The sequence below is a fragment of the Littorina saxatilis genome, unplaced genomic scaffold, assembly GCF_037325665.1.
Source record: "Littorina saxatilis isolate snail1 unplaced genomic scaffold, US_GU_Lsax_2.0 scaffold_363, whole genome shotgun sequence".
NCBI lineage: Eukaryota > Metazoa > Mollusca > Gastropoda > Littorinimorpha > Littorinidae > Littorina > Littorina saxatilis.
The window spans coordinates 41,383-55,734 of NW_027127282.1; the positions used below are offsets into that span (position 1 = coordinate 41,383).

The 14,352-nt window shown below is 41.0% G+C and overlaps 2 protein-coding genes across 4 annotated transcripts in view; one reads left to right on the forward strand and one right to left on the reverse strand.

Moving 5' to 3' along the window:
• LOC138955746 (scavenger receptor class F member 1-like) overlaps positions 1-11,165 on the reverse strand; it is a 31,022-nt gene extending 19,857 nt beyond the window's left edge. The window contains exon 1 of one of the 3 annotated variants that reach the window (XM_070327287.1): positions 10,737-11,165. In XM_070327287.1, coding sequence (XP_070183388.1) covers positions 10,737-10,902 — 166 coding nt within the window. In that variant the 5' untranslated portion in view covers positions 10,903-11,165. The remainder of the gene's footprint in view (positions 1-10,736) is intronic. The other 2 variants (XM_070327286.1, XM_070327289.1) reach the window with 2 other exon arrangements.
• Positions 11,166-11,863: 698 nt separating this feature from the next.
• Positions 11,864-13,909, forward strand: LOC138955745 (uncharacterized). The gene has a single exon (XM_070327285.1). The coding sequence runs from the start codon at positions 12,129-12,131 to the stop codon at positions 13,452-13,454; it is 1,326 nt and encodes a 441-aa protein (XP_070183386.1). The 5' UTR covers positions 11,864-12,128; the 3' UTR covers positions 13,455-13,909.
• Positions 13,910-14,352: the final 443 nt, after the last annotated feature.

The following is a 14,352-nucleotide window of genomic DNA, read 5'->3' on the forward strand; positions in this document are numbered from 1 at the left end:
CAAGCTTCCTGCGCTCCTCCATAGACTGCCACCCAAGGGAGTCCAGCATCCGGCTGACACTTGACGTGTTGTGGTAGCGGTTGCAGACGAATCGGGCAGCTCGTCTCTGGGCGGTCTCAAGCTTGTCGATGTTCTTCTGGGTGTGCAGGTCCCATACTGACGAGGCGTACTCCAGGATAGGCCTGACAAAGGCCTTGTACGCCTGCTCTTTCACGGATCTTGATGAGATCTTCAGATTGCGCCGCAGGAACCCCAGGGTCTTGTTTGCCTTGCTGACGATGTTGTTAATATGGTCGTCCCAGCACAGGTCACCCTGAATGGTCACACCCAGGTACTTGACCGCCTTCACTGTCTCCAGCGTATGCCCATGGAGCTGGTAAGAGGGCTGTAGTGGGCGTCTGCTCCTCGTAACAGGCAGGGTGTTGCACTCTGCAGGATGGAACTGCATGTCCCAGCTCTTCTCCCACTCGGCTAGGCGATGGAGGTCTTGTTGTAGCTGGGCCTGGTTGTTTACGCTAGTCACCACCCTGTACACTGCAGTGTCGTCCGCAAACAGGCGCGCTAGTGCCGTCAGTCTCTCCGGGAGGTCGTTAATGTACGCTAAGAATAGCGTCGGCCCCAGCACTGATTTGTTGCTTAATTAATTCATTTGATAATTGTCGGTAAAAATACCGGCTAACACCTCACAATCGCAAACCTGTTTAATGTTGTCTTTTCTAATTCATGACATGTGTTAGCACGAATCACCAAATATTTGAACGCAATGCGTTAAAAATTGCAGAAATTCAAATGTATTGTTTTGTTTCATTACCCGCTAAAACGGCTTCAAAAACTGCCTTTTATGCCTACTGAGAGGATTACCACATATTTTTGTTTTGTTTTTTTGTTTGCTTAACGCCCAGCCGACCACGAAGGGCCATATCAGGGCGGTGCTGCTTTGACATATATATAACGTGCGCCACACACAAGACAGAAGTCGCAGCACAGGCTTCATGTCTCACCCAGTCACATTATTCTGACACCGGACCAACCAGTCCTAGCACTAACCCTATAATGCCAGACGCCAGGCGGAGCAGCCACTAGATTGCCAATTTTAAAGTCTTAGGTATGACCCGGCCGGGGTTCGAACCCACGACCTCCCGATCACGGGGCGGACGCCTTACCACTAGGCCAACCGTGCCGGTTTACCACATATACCTACTGAGAGAATTAACACATACACCGCTCAGCATGGCATAGTAACAAAATTGACTGTTTCAGATGCACATTTGATTGCTCTGAGTCTGATTTGTTGTCGATTTTAACGCAGGAACCTTGATTTTTCGAATTTGATTTTTGGGGGTGCCTGTGTTGTAGGAATCACTGTATGTATACACACTTCCTCATGTGAACTCAAACAGCTTTTTGAGTCACTTGAGAAAAAGTGACTCTATGTAATCGGTCAGTGTTAGTCTGTCCGGCCGGCCGGCCGGCCGTCCGTAGACACCACCTTAACGTTGGACTTTTCTCGGAAACTATCAAAGCGATCGGGCTCATATTTTGTTTAGTCGTGACCTCCAATGACCTCTACACTTTAACGATGGTTTCGTTGACCTTTGACCTTTTTCAAGGTCACAGGTCAGCGTCAAAGGAAAAATTAGACATTTTATATCTTTGACAAAGTTCATCGGATGTGATTGAAACTTTGTAGGATTATTCTTTACATCAAAGTATTTACATCTGTAGCCTTTTACGAACGTTATCAGAAAAACAAGGGAGATAACTAGCCTTTTCTGTTCGGCAACACACAACTTAACGTTGGGCTTTTCTCGGAAACTATAAAAGTGACCGGGCTCAAATTTTATGTGAACGTGACTCATTGTGTTGTGAATAGCAATTTCTTCCTGTCCATCTGATGCCTCATATAATATTCAGAACTGCGAAAGTGACTCGATCGAGCGTTTGCTCTTCTTGTTGAATAAGGGCAATCAATACATGCCCCTTTTCAGTCATATAATTTGTTTTACAATAGACTGCCTCATCAAAACATTCTGCCCTCAAACGCATCTGCCTAGTTCTTTAAAAGAATCACGCTTTGGACTACACAGTCCTGATGATGTGGGTCGTGTACAATCCATACTTTCCAAAGAAGGATTAAAAGTAAAATAAAAAGTATGGGTCGTACACTACCCACGCCATCCAATTAGGAGTTTTGCCGTCTCTTTGCATAGTATGGGTCGTACATGACCTACACCATCCCAATTAGAATACACAGCGTAAAATTCCTTACAGAATTCCATATGGGTCGTCCGCAACCCACATCAGCCCGACTGAGTAGTTCAAATTACTTCGTTTGTGTTAAAAGATAATTTTTCAAAAGTTGTGGTCAAATGACTTGAAGAGAAAAACCGGTGTATTTTATGGTAGTTCCTGCCCTCAACTTCCTTGGAATATGCACCATTTTGATCACTGTTTCTCGTAATTTCCGTTGACTTGTGCTCTTCAGTGTACTCAATTGCGATGAAATTTAAAGCCACATTGATTTTCGGGCTGTTGTTGTTGAAGATATTGAGTTTTTAAGTTTGTCTATGTAAATTGAATAATTAATTCTGTGACCTAAAAAAGAGAGGGGATAGTACTGTGACAATTTTCTGAATTTTGATTTTAACCCCAACCTTGTTCTTAGGTGTCCCAGTTCAACACACAGTGACTAGTATTTCTGAATCATACACACTTTGAAGGCAAACTTAATGCCTTATTGCACCCATTTTCGTACCCTAACTAAAACATTCATTTCCGTGTTTATTCATTTAAACGTTCAATGGCATTTAAAGGTAAAATAATTGATTTGGCTTTATCCTCGTATGTTAAACAGGCATGGGAATTGTCCGAATTTTTTGTTTGTTCCGCCGAAAATGCAAAAGTGTCCGCCGAAAAAATAAAGGGGGGAGGCACACAAAAAAAGCACCGGTTACTTTGGCCTTTGCGCAAAAGCCCGCGAAAACTTTCCGTACTTTGTTCACGCACTGCTACCGCCCGCCTCAGTTATTGAACTATTATGTTTGAAAGTAAACCAGATTGCACAGATTGTGTTACAAGTTACATTTTCCTGTTTGTCTCAACAGATAAAATTTTTTACAAATTTAAACCATATATAATACATGTAAGCAAAATTTGGTACATTTTTGTACTAAAAACTCTGATTCTAAAAACAGAATTTAATGGCAAACTTGGAGCTCAGATGACACCAGATTGCACCATCTGGGTTCTTTGGAGAAAAAAAATTTCCGGGGGGGGCATGCCCCCGGACCCCCCTAGTAAGGCTAGGCGCTTTGCGCCGTCGACTTGACGCTTCGCGTCTTCAGTTATAAATTTTCCGCCTTTTTTACAATTTTCAATTCCCATGCCTGGTTAAAGTTGCCAAATTGTGCCTATTCTGAATTTTCTTTGATGTATAATTAGTGCCTAATGTTTTTATAGGGTCGATTTTGGGGGGTACCCTTAATTAAGAGGCGATCATGTAACCCATGTAAAATGAATCTTTGATTCCAAAAGTGTGCCAGATAGCCAAGTGGATGGCCTTTAATGACAAAGAAAGTTTGAATGAATTGACACGGGAATGAATGGTCTAGTGGGGTACGAAAATGGGTGCAACATATTTTTTTGGCAGAGTGTATATCCAATGGCAATAGTAATACCTGCCTTGCATGAACAAATAAAGGACTGGGTGGCCGAGTGGTAACGCACTTGCGCTCGGAAGCGAGAGGTTGTGAGTTCGACCCTGGGTCAGGGCGTTAGCAATTTTCTCCCCCCTTTCCTAACCTAGGTGGTGGGTTCAAGTGCTAGTCTTTCGGATGAGACGAAAAACCGAGGTCCCTTCGTGTACACTACATTGGGGTGTGCACGTTAAAGATCCCATGATTGACAAAAGGGTCTTTCCTGGCAAAATTGTATGGGCATAGATAAAAAATGTCCACCAAAATACCCGTGTGACTTGGAATAATAGGCCGTGAAAAGTAGGATATGCGCCGACATGGCTGCGATCTGCTGGTCGATGTGAATGCGTGATGTACTGTGTAAAAAATTCCATCTCACACGGCATAAATAGATCCTTGAGTCTGAGTCTGGAGATACACGCGCGATATAAGACTTCATATAATAAAAGATTGATCAGAAAATTGTGTATGTAACTTTGTCTCACACAGCCATTTACAAGCTGGTAGCTGTTTCCCAAACCAATATAAAAAGAAACAACAAGTAAATAAAAAATATTTTAACTCACAGTCACCCCATGAATTTGGATCAACAAGCCCAAGAACATTGTTTTTTTTCAATAATACTAAATTATTTTTTAAACATTCTTCAGTAACAAACAAAAACTATAAAACATATTTGAATATGCTTTGTCAGGTTGAACTTTTAATCAGTTAAAAACAAAATACATACCTTATGCTTTGAATATTAATGTACATGTCTACTATCTGATACTGTATCGCATGAACTTCACACAGTCTGACTCAATGTGCCTTGTGAAATTGGGCAAGTAAACATTGGCAACAAACCTGTGATCTGGATTTTGACATGGTACTTATATTTTAAAGGCACAATCTTTCCATGTCAAAGAATTGTTCTCATCATCACAGATGTGGACTGTCTTTTGCATGGATTGGTGGGATAAGACAAGTCTTACACTTGGACAAACACTGGGAGGGGAGGAGGAGGGGGGCCTTTTAAAATTCTCTTTCAAATAAAGAATATGTTCGTACTCTATTTTAAGGTTTCACCTGGCCATCCTCTGTGTATCTGATACAGCTGTATATATATAAAAAAAATCCTTGTTATGCAAACTATCTTGTCAACCACCCCATTTACATTATGGGATTCATAATCCGGTATTTATGGCGTTTATGGCTATCTGGAAAGAAACAAATTTTACATTTGGGTACATGTCTAAAGGCAGTTTTGATTGATTGATTTTTGGATGATCACAGGTGGCAGTGACTGAATGTAATCAACAAAAGCCTCATAGTCTGCAATTAATAATTATCCAATGTACAAATATAAACGCATTCGTGTTGGTGTTTATGATTGATGCTTTACAGTGTTAGGAAGGTATGTAAAAGGTAACCAGAAAAAGGTCAAACAATAAAACCCTGCTATTTCTCGTGTTAAGATGTGGTGAAAATCGATGCATCGCATTGAAATAAAGTCAGATGTGAATGATCAGAAAGATTTGAATGATGTTTTGTTGGGTTCCATGCTTCTTCTTGGCATTTAATAACTGCTTGGAGATAAAAGTCTGTGTGTGTGCATGTGTGTCTGTGTCAAGATATACATATAACGCAAATAATGCTTTCTTACTGAAATGACCATCCGTAGGATATGCTGACCAATGCTCTCCTCTCTCTCTCTCTCTCTCTCTCTCTCTCTCTCTCTCTCTCTCTCTCTCTCTCTCTCTCTCTCTCTCTCTCTCTCTCTCTTCAGTATGACCTATCACGACTGATTATTGCAGAGTCAATGTCTTCATAAGTACAGAAAATAATTCATATAGATCTATGTAAAAACTAAAACACCCACATAAAACACCCACACATATTTTGACACCCAGTCTGTGATGTCTGAATGAAATACATTTTTATTTACGTCACAATTGCATGACAAGTACGCGAGATAAATTTAACAACTTTGACCTGACAACACAAAACAAACAAAAAAAACCAACTCCCTCTCTGTCAGCAAAGCCTTACGCAGATCGATGCAAGGTGCAGATCAATCAAACACACACAATGTTGTCAAAATGGCACAAGACACGTACAGAGTGACCCAAGAAAACTGCAACCCTCACAACTGCTAATTACTTCTACATCTCTTGACCGGATCACTATATATTTAGGGGACATAAACTTCAGCCTATGCATGACCCTTCCCTTGATTGGCAATGTTGTAGAACAAATGGTCTGACGTTTGTGCAATTTCGAAACAAAGTTTCCAAATTCGACGATCGTCTCAACAGAACAAGGTTTGACATTTAGCGGTAGCAATACTTACCTGATTTAAACCCTCCAGACTTTTACTGTTTGGATTATCTGAATATCTGAGAATACACAAACACCCCCATCACCCCCTTAGATCATCGGTGACCTAAAGAAAGCAGTTACAGCTCCCTAAACAGCAAAGCTTTCGTGCCACTCACAATTTCGGAGGGGTAATTTGAAACACATTTTGTAGAAAAGGTAAATGTCCGATCATTATACCTAGAGACTCGAAACTGTGTAGAATGGTCGTGGATGAACTGAAGTGTATGCACAACTATGAACATATTTGCTAAACTCAAATGACTGAAAAAATAAACCCTTCGTTGTACAGTTACACTTTCGCAATGCCACGCAAAATTCATTTATGACAGGAACGCTTTCATCCATTTGAAATGCCCTGATCCGGCTTTTAATTGCTATATTCAAATAACTGACTCTCTGATGTTGATTCAGGTATACTAAGTCATTCAAATTATCCCAAAGCTAACAATCTTGAGTGCTGAAATCGGGTTAGTTCGGCGACTGCTCAATTTCAAACCTCGTGCTGTTGAGTCGATCCCCGAATTTGGCAACCTTTTTTGAAAATGCACAAAAGTCAGACCATTTGATCTAAAAATTTGTCAATTTGTAGAAGGGTCATGCATAGACTGAAGTTTAAGTATCCCATATATCAAGTGATTCGGTCCACAGATGTAGAAGTTATTAACAAATTTGAGGCCTAGAAAATTCATTATGGACGATGTCAAGGACGTCATTCAGATCTAGATCTACATGTATACATACGTAGGTACCAAGTCTCATGTTTTATTCGTTTTGTAACGGGGCTAGAAAAACAAGCCTCCACGATCGCGTTGCTTTTGTTAACATTGGAAAGGAGGGTTATTATTTCTCTATGTGTAAATGTGTCCTTACTTTGTTTGGATCGATGTTATCATCAGGTTTTCGTCTGCTTTCAACCGGATGTTGTGACCTTGAACCTGATGTGACGTAACTAATCGGGAAACTCCGTTTAGCCACTAAAAATAGCGCTTTGCTCGCTCTTTGCAAAGAGCGATCCCAAAGATGGATCATGAAACGCGTCGTTCCTAACTTTCGTCCCACTCTCAGCTAAGAGCTCTTAAGGCCCTATTCCTAGGAACGCCTAAGAGCGCGTATATGAAACTGGCCCCTGAGTAAGCTTACCCAAAACGTCTTTGTTGTTCTCTATTCACATTGCAGCTGTGAAATAATCAGTCTTGTGTATCGGTCGTGTAGGTACAGAGTTTGCTTCTGCAATCATTGTGTTCGTGTTGATGACGGCTTCATAAGACAAATCAGCGAATCTATCGTGAGGAAGACGTTTATGTACAAATCACCGAACCCAACCCATTTTTTTGTCATTTTTTGTGTGCATTTTTCTGAAGAATAAACTGCATGTGGTTAATTTTATCCGTTTAATGCTTGTCGAAACGAGCCATAAGGCTTTAGAATAAATGATTTCACGCATTGCTTTGCCACCTGATCACAGATGAGGTCGCAGTTTGTAGGTTGAATCTATGAATCGGCCAGAGATAGATCTGCATTTCTGGTACGACCTTCCAGATTATCAACAGCGGGTTCATGGTCGGAATCAAGAGGTCAAATGTGCGTGGCTCCCAATCATTTCATAAAAGATTTCCATTTTCTTGTTTCTGCGGCTGCGCAAGTTATTTTGCCTAGGTCATGGCCGAACTTTAGGCCTACGGAGAAATATCGCTGGATATTTTCTCCCTAGATTTAACAGAGACAAAGAAGGGAAGTCATGCTGTATCTGTGGCTGTATCGCGCAAGTTCTCATAAGCGTGGTTACCCCTTGCACATTCGGTCCAAAGGTACCTTTTCATTTTGGAATGTCAAGGACGACAGAAAGTAGAGCCAGCTATGATGTATTTCGTGCACCCTTATTAATTTTATCCTCTATTTTATGTGTTATAAGAGTGCAATAGTTACATCATAGATGTAACAAGAGAACAATGGAAATACAAGAAATATACCTAGAGTACATTTACAGAGACAAAGAAGGGAGGTCATGGGATATATAGAGAATACTACATGGCTTGCTGTGTCGTACCAGATTTACACGAGTTGTTTTTTAAAATATTGAACTGCGAGCGAAAGCGAGCTGTTCACTATTTGAAAAAGCAACGAGTGTAAATCTGGTACGACACAGCAAGCCATGTAGTATTCTGTTTATCCTACATACTATACTTACGTGTATTTTACTGAAAATGTCCTGCATTCGAGGCAGCTAAATTGAAGACGCTTGTTTTGGAACCTCGATCTCTTCTAAAGCCTCGTGCAATCTATGACGTCAAAGCAAAGAAACGTCACTCTGAAAGTGTGGCGTGACGTGTTAGTTCTAAAGATTCATCGAGGGTAATTAGCGAGCGCAATTTGTGTTTCTATAATGACGTTTGTCTCTGTGACTTTGGCATCATAAGCAGTGGAAAAACAGGTCCCTGCCAGACTTGCTTGACATGACCTCATTTACATGATATACACACGTGTGATTTGAACGATTATTATCTCACGGGTGTCTCTCTCACGTATGTAGGATAAAACGTTATATGCCATGGCCTCCCTCATGTGTCTCTGAAAATCTACTATACGTTTATATTTGTTTTGTATTTTAAGAAAACAATTAATATAACATAGATGCAATACATATTATACGACATAAATGCTTTCAGTCGACCTTGATATTCCACAGTGCCCATACATGTACCATCGACTGAATGTGCATTGTAATACCACGATGTTTAGAACTTGTGCGAACGCCACTCAGTGGTTTCTATGCAAGTCCTGGCTTGCTAAAAGTGTCATAACTGTGATGCATCACTGTGTAAAATAATTATGACTTCTGTCGATCGCGGTGTCCTTGTCTGAGGACCTAAACGTGTACTTTACTTTGTTTCGTTTTTACATAATCATTTTCTTGTCTCCTTTGATCAACATGACGAACTGTGTGTATGGGTGTGCTCCTGCTTGTTAATGCTGGCTCTATGAACTGAAACAGAACAGCAATTAGCAAAGAACAAAAAAACAATCTGGGCCGCGTCCGATCTGCACTGCCAACATTTCAAGGATACATAATGTAGCCAAAGATGTCACATGCGTGCTCTTAATCATACATCATCGAATACAAGAGTCCTGTTGACAGTCTGGTTTGTGCATGTTCCAAGTACGTCTAGCTCCTATGTGGTGCAGTAAAACCTATAGACGATGAACTGAGCAGATAATAAAGTAACCACTAGGCATGCCTTCATATCAGTGTAAGAGACTTTTAACAGACAGTGACGCAGCCATTATGCACCAACTTGGCATAGATCAACAGGCGTGCTTAAGGCCATGGCTCAGCTCAACTGCTTGTGTAAAAAAGATAAAGTGGTACCAATTTTGGCAAAAAAACACATCTCTCAGAATGTCTAAAACATGTCGGCAATGCAGTTCAAATCATTCTGATGAAAAGTTATGCAATTAATTTCATATCCGTGAACTAACATTTTCGATTCAACGCCATTTTGCTTATTTTTCATGTAATAATTTGTAATACAGTCAATCTAAATGCAATGTATAGGGGGGCCATACTATCAATCTAAAAACATTGAAGCAAATGAATGCACACCAAACTTTAACACAAGCAGTTCTGTTTCGTGAATGTTGTGGTCAAATGACTTGAAGAGAAAAACGGTGTATTTTAGGGTAGCTCCTACCCTTAAGGCGTAAGGGTCACCCAGATTGTCGGACCAAAACTGTTATTTTTTTATTCAGTCACTTGTAATCAATGAATTGGCTTGATATTTGGTAGTTTTCTTCAAAAATCATTATATTTTCAGAAAACATCAAGTTTGAATGCCTAAATTAAGTAGAACAACTGAAAAAATTATTTAGTTCGTAAAAAAATGGGCAAAATAAACCTGCAAAAATGCTAATTTTAGCATTTTTCAATGCACTCTTGGGAAAAAAAATATGTGTCCAATTGAAAAATAAATTGGCACTCATATTTAAAGCATCATTACCTACAGTATGTTCTAAAAGCTTTCTGTTTTGTTGTAAATTTTGCTTTTAGTAGCATTAGCAAAGAATACTATAATTCTATATATTATTATGATATATCACACAATCAAAAAAATTCTATTTTTCTGATTATCAGCTTCATTTTAGAACAAACTATAGCCAGTCCAGTGAACATTTGATGTGCAAAGTTTCAATGGAATAGGTGAATATTTAAAAAAGTTGATCATGCAGACAGTGTAGCTGCTCTGTGATTTCGCGCGAACTTTCACCACATAAAACATGATGATTTTCTCAAAAAGTTGACTCTTTTCACAGTAGGTTCGATATTTATTTCGCTGCGAAATTCACTTTCAATGCACGAAAGCCGCCATCTTGCCGTCAACTGTAGGGAGCAGTCGTTGTACGGTTGTTGTAAGCCAGAGAGACAGGTTAGGCTTATTATTTTCCAGCAGCTCAGCGCAAATAGGATTGTTGTTATTTTAGATATTTCAGCCAGTGATTTTTAATTCCCACCAACCTACTTTGAGCACTTATTGCAAGAAAACTATGTATGCTAGAGACAAAATGTAAACTGCACATGAAAATAGAGATATTTTTCTAGCTTTTGGCAACATCATAATTTAGTATATCTGAAAAACGATTTGTTTTCCAAATTCTGGGTGACCCTTACCCTTAAGTACAACTTACCAAATATTTGAAATTCACACAGGTTCAAAGTTTTATTCGTCTTTGTCAGCGTAAGGCGCACCACCTGCCCGTACATGACTGAAGAACACGTCACTGAGTTGCTCCTGGTGGTGTTGTTCGTTGGTGACGTCACGTTCACACAAGTCTTGTTGTCCACCGTGATCATGAACGGATACAGACGGTCGAAAACTGTTCAGCATCAAATTGATACAAATGAAAAGGACATATAATTTAGCCAAAAGAAAACGTGTTCCATTTCTTTTCTCTATTCATACTATCCGTAAAACAAAATAGGCATGCTGAACGGAGTAGGTGTCATTCTTCTCAGAGGCTATTAAAGGCGTTTTAAAACCCGTGTTAGCGATTAATGAGACAAAACAAAAACACGGTACATTTCAGAAACACATAACCGCATTAACATACACCGTTGGGTGATTTGCGCTAACTCATGTAGAACAATAATTTCGGACTTTTAGTTCATGTGAAACATTAGTTACGCTGTTATGCGACAAGTCAAACAGAGTTTCAAGAATAACGATGCACCCTATGCAATTTAAAACAAGTCGCGTAAGGCGAAAATACAACATTTAGTCAAGTAGCTGTCGAACTCACAGAATGAAACTGAACGCAATGCAACGCAGCAAGACCGTATACTCGTAGCATCGTCAGTCCACCGCTCACGGCAAAGGCAGTGAAATTGACAAGAAGAGCGGGGTAGTAGTTGCGCTGAGAAGGATAGCACGCTTTTCTGTACCTCTCTTCGTTTTAACTTTCTGAGCGTGTTTTTAATCCAAACATATCATATCTATATGTTTTTGGAATCAGGAACCGACAAGGAATAAGATGAAAGTGTTTTTAAATTGATTTCGAAAATTTAATTTTGATAATAATTTTTATATATTTAATTTTCAGAGCTTGTTTTTAATCCAAATATAACATATTTATATGTTTTTGGAATCAGCAAATGATGGAGAATAAGATGAACGTAAATTTGGATCGTTTTATAATAATGTTTTTTTTACAATTTTCAGATTTTTAATGACCAATAAGCCACCAAGCTGAAATGCAATACCGAAGTCCGGGCTTCGTCGAGCATTACTTGACCAAAATTTCAACCAATTGACTTGACTCGTGTTCACGGTCGAGGCAAGACGTGCCTGCGCCGTGCTCCCGTGGTGAGAGAATGACTTGAGATTTTTCTCCCGTAAGGCTGCCATGCATCATTGTGAGTTGTGTATTCATCTACTGTGAAACTACCTGTACCAATGTACAATGTGGGCGGAACATTAACAATGACAAGTTCTTAAAACAAGAACAGTAGGCTACTAGTTATTAGGTTTTTTCCACGTGAAACAGGCAAGTGTATTGTGTGGAGTCATTGTGTGCTATGACATGGCTGCGAAGAAGAACAAGAACAAGAAAAGAAAGGTGAACGATACTAGCAACGTGAGCAGCACGGACTTAGAAAACAGTGAGAGTGCGACATCGCCTGGCAAAGAGAAAGAAATGGAGGTGAGTCAAAATGCAGTTCTTGAAAAACTTGACAACATAGAGAGAAAAATAGACGGTAACAAAACTGCCTTGTCAAAAAAAATCGAATGTGAAGTTGAGAGACTACGCTCTGAAATCTTTGAACTGCAGCGAGTGAACGACTGCTTAACGGAGAAACTGCAACAGACCGAGAAAAAATGCACTGTTCTACACGAAGAAGTGGAGTGTCTGCGAAAGTGTCTTGATGTAGAAAGGGAAAAGAGAAACGATTTAGACCAATATGGTCGGCGCGAGATGCTGCGCTTTGTGAAATTAGGACCCGACAGCAGCAAGGAGACAGCTCAAGAGTGTGAGACAAAGGTGTTACATCTGATAAATAACAAACTGGGGCTGACCCATATTAATTATCCAGACATCAGTGTGGCTCACAGAGTCGGCCAATACTCTGCGGGTTACCACAGACAGGTAATTGTTAAGTTTGTGTCAAGGAGGCACAGAAACGAAGTGATTCAAGCGAGAAGAAAACTGAAAGGGTCTAAGATTGCAGTCATTGAAGATTTGACACCACTCAACGCGGAGAGACTTGGCAAGGTCAGAAAACACAGGTCTGTTGTCAACACCTGGACAAAGGAGGGGCGGATCTTCGCTCTGCTGACCACGGACAGGGTGGTGCGGGTCGAGAGGGGAGACATGACAGAGATCAACTTGGCTCCACCCAAAGACAACGGTTCGCCTGGCAACAACGAACACAGTAGCTCGCAGAACTTCCGACGCACTGGTCACAGTGGCCAGAATCCTAGATCTAGAACGGCCCCTTTCCCTCCCCCTTCCAGACAAACAGCCCACGTCAACTACAGCCGCGCTGGTGCCAGCCCTGACTTCAGTCGCCCGGGTACCAGCAACGACAGGCGATTCGCAGCTCCTGTCACCCACACACACCCCTTCAACGACACCAGGCGTGACTCCCCCACTTCCCACCACCCCGGTTCCAGAGACGAGAGACGTGGTGCAGTCCTGGGCTCCCTACTCCACGGACCCTGTGTCAACGAGAGTGAGGGTGCGACTTCAGTCACAGCTCAGGGGGGTGTGCGGGACGACGGGAGAGGTGGCACTGCTGGTCCCGTCTCCAGTACCCCTGTCACACAGGCGCTACAGGTCGTCGCAACACCGAGTGTTGGAGAAAAAGCTGAGTTTGGGGAGGCAGAGACGGTGACCACTCCGCTATAGTGACCAGACCCTGCCGGGCTGGTGCAGTCAATGTGTTATGGTTTTGTGAGTATCCCTCAGTGAAAACACACACACACACACGCACGCACGCATACACACACACACACACACACACGCACGCACGCACACACACACACACACACACACACACACACACACACACTGAAACGGTATATTGAGGATACATGGGATGAACTCAATGGAAGACAACATATGGGTATTTCTTACAATAGAGAGAGACAAAATAGTGACGAAATAACAGGGCTGCAAAAACTGATGTTCCTGTATGAACGGTCCTCTGATCTCCAACCAACCTTCTATAAGAGAACTTCTGTGTGGTCAAAATATCTTACCCGCTATCATAGGTTTTTGTTTGTTTCTTTTTTTTCTTTTTTTTCTTTCTTTTAAATGCATATTAAACGGGTAATGAGTAAGACATCTAAATTTTGAAAAGATATTTCTTGTGCCTGTGGTTCACTGACCTTCGCTGAGCCAGGGAGCGCCGTTTGCATTGACTTTTGGAGACTGCGAGCGCCGAATTGTAACATGAGGAGAACCAGGGTGGGAGGGGCCGAGAAAAACAACTTGTTTATTTGATCGGTGCTTTCCCCTGGTGAAAGTCCATGTAAAAAGTATAATGAATATTATTTTACTCCATTGTACATGTCTGGATGTTTGTTTTCCTGCTGGTGTTTGCTTCTGACATCTTCGTTCGTACTTTTCTGCCTGCGGTTGTTGTATTATTTTGAAGCGTTTCTATTCCCGCTACAAGTACGAGATTGTTATGTCAATTATGTCAAACATTGTTTTGCGTTCTTTCTGTTTTTCATGAAATACATGTGCGAAGTACGGATATAATTTTTCTTTACCTGTTTGTTTGTTCGCTTGTCTTGTTTGC

Bases quoted from the DNA above. Each gene is read 5' to 3' on its own strand.
- LOC138955745 (XM_070327285.1), top strand. From the start codon at position 12,129: ATGGCTGCGAAGAAGAACAAGAACAAGAAAAGAAAGGTGAACGATACT.